The 2559-nt window shown below is 38.2% G+C and overlaps 1 protein-coding gene across 1 annotated transcript; it reads right to left on the reverse strand.

Annotated features, from left to right (window-relative positions):
* Nucleotides 1-1435: 1435 nt before the first annotated feature.
* LOC143600914 (glutathione S-transferase U17-like) lies at nucleotides 1436-2301 on the reverse strand. Its single transcript, XM_077078465.1, has 2 exons — nucleotides 1950-2301; nucleotides 1436-1859 (listed from the first exon to the last, which is right to left on the reverse strand). The coding sequence occupies exons 1-2, from the start codon at nucleotides 2268-2270 to the stop codon at nucleotides 1488-1490; spliced, it is 693 nt and encodes a 230-aa protein (XP_076934580.1). The 5' UTR covers nucleotides 2271-2301; the 3' UTR covers nucleotides 1436-1487.
* Between the last annotated feature and the right edge of the window lie 258 nt (nucleotides 2302-2559).

Below are 2559 nucleotides of genomic sequence, written 5' to 3' on the forward strand. Positions count from 1 at the left end.
TCATGCCCGGTTAAGAGTCGGGAATAATAAGAAGGCGATCCAAGCAGTGATCCTCATGACATGTAGGTGTTTATGGAAGGGCACATAACAAGGTGATTTTCAATGGTAAACGGGTCATGATCACCTGGATCAAGGAGGATATTAAGAGACGTAGTTTCTTATAAATTAAGAATATGACGAACTATTAGTTCAGATTAGGCGGCAAGTCTCATTCATATTACAAATTTACAAGTAGAAGATATAACCAAAGGGTCTATATGAAAGAGTTAAGAAAGGGTTTGGTTTTCTGAAGGACAAGGGTTTTCAAATCCCGTAGTTGACAAAAAGATAAAAATAAATTGGGCTCATATGCTGAGTCTTGATATGTATGGACTGCAACATTAAAAGAAATTGGGCTGGTTTTGTTGAGCATGGGCCAGCGGTTGCAGTTGGGCTGCCGAGGAGAAGGAAAATACAATAAAAGAAACAGTTCAAACAGAGTAGCAAATAAGCAAAAAGTAAAGGAGGGTTGGTTAATATTCTCCTCTTAAATTTTCATCAAATGTTAGAAATACCCCCCTTCACCGTAAGAAAATAGTTAGAAAACTAACATAGTCAAAGGCACCTCATGGGTGGGTTAGCGTAAAATAGTTAGAAAACTAACATAGTCAAAGGCACCTCATGGGTGGGTTAGCGTGGTTGTACCATTAATTGTGAATTATTAGGGTTGTTATACCATCCGCATCAGTGCTTGTACAGTTTTTATTATTAAGGATATACTATCCGCATTAGTGCTTGTACCACTGTCAATTGTTCATAGATATTCATAGAAAAGTGTTTGTTGCTGGTCCATCTAAAAGTGGACGTTTCCTAATGAACGGATACATGCTTTAACAACCAACTTGCACATTAAAACGTCCTAGCGTACTTTTTGTAACAAAGGGGCCACTATCTTTCACTCTGATTTTCTACCGTATACATGTGATTTATGTATGACGTCCGAAGGCCAACCAATTCGTCTTGTTTATGAGAAGGGTCTGCTAGTTTTGTCTTGCCTAGGATTCATTAGGTGAGCGACTACAGCTCGTGACCAACAATGCGTTCGTTGTGAAAGCACAAATAAACATGTACGCGTTGATTATTCCGATAAGACCGTGTTCGATGAAGTCCACGACTAACAAGCAAACCTAAACATTAACATACGAGAATGGGACAAATACTTAAAGTCAAAAAATGGTACTGCAAAGATGCTTATTAGTTATTAGGTGAAGTGTGTGGCCAATAAATTTTGAAATTATTTTATTTATTTGGGTGGGCCTTCTAGCATAGTAGGACTGTGGAGATTCGTACTCCATATAGTCCATAACAGAAAAACGTATAGATTATTATCTTGTAACAAAACATAACACATAATCGAAGGATAATAAGTTGATAACATGAAATGACATTCAACAAAATACATCAACAAGCATAAGGAAAACAAACATGAAGCATCTCCTAATACTTTATTAATCGTCATATGGTGGTCTGTGGGCGTTAGCCCCGGCATAGAAGACATCAAGTGTTTCCTTATTTGGCGTCGCGCTGATAAGCGCTTCATGTGACGATATGTTCTTTGCCCACTTTCCAAGTTCCGGGACTCTGATTTCATCAAACGTGTCGAAATCATTAAGGTCATCAATATATTTCATCCATCTAATACAACTTCCAAGCATAACATCTAGATAACCTATTTCATCTCCACCAAAGTAAGCCTTCCCATTGCTAGACTTAATGAGGGCTTCTTCCAACAACCGTGTTGCTTCCATCATTTGCCCTTTTATTGCTTCTTTTCCTGCCTGCCTTCTCGTTCGCCTCATTTCATCATACAATGGGAAAAACTGTCCATAATGTTTAGACAAAATGTTTAAACAGTTCTCGACATATTATTATTATTGATAAAACAAACGTGTCTCTAATTATTAATGTACCTTGGTATCAATATACGAGGCCCAAAACCGACAATTAGCACGATCTAGAGGGGCTGATGGGAGGAGTGGGTGCGAATCGGGTTGGATGTCATCGAGATACTCGAGTGTGACTTGAGACTCACAAATGGATTCATCCCCATGAAGAAGGACCGGGACTCTTTTATGAACCGGGTTCGATTTCAAAAGAAGCTTGCTTTTGTTAGCAAGATCTTCTTCAATGTACTCGTAGTTGATTGACTTGAGGTTGAGGGCGAACTGAACCCGGTTCACGTATGAACTCGCAATGGTTCCAAGAAGCTTTATTTCACTCTCTTTAGCCATTGAAAGAGATGATGAATGTTTGAAGAAATAGGCCGGCTATATATATACAAAATATATAATTAATTATGCACCTAGCCTTTTGGTTAAATGACAAAACTACCCGGCAGGTTTATTACAGATTTACATTTATGCCCTGTTGTTCTTTCTGGTTGTCTGGTTGAGGTACGCAACTACGCATATATATTGAATGTGCTAAAAATTGTAACTAAATTTTATTAGAGAATATACTGAAATTTTCTATACAAGTTATAGTTTCAGGCCTGCTTCAGTCGGTCCGGTCCACTCGAGT

This window comes from Bidens hawaiensis, unplaced genomic scaffold, assembly GCF_021521415.1.
Source record: "Bidens hawaiensis isolate Kalapana, Puna unplaced genomic scaffold, B.hawaiensis_p1.1 tig00001960_1, whole genome shotgun sequence".
NCBI classification, from domain to species: Eukaryota; Viridiplantae; Streptophyta; class Magnoliopsida; order Asterales; family Asteraceae; genus Bidens; species Bidens hawaiensis.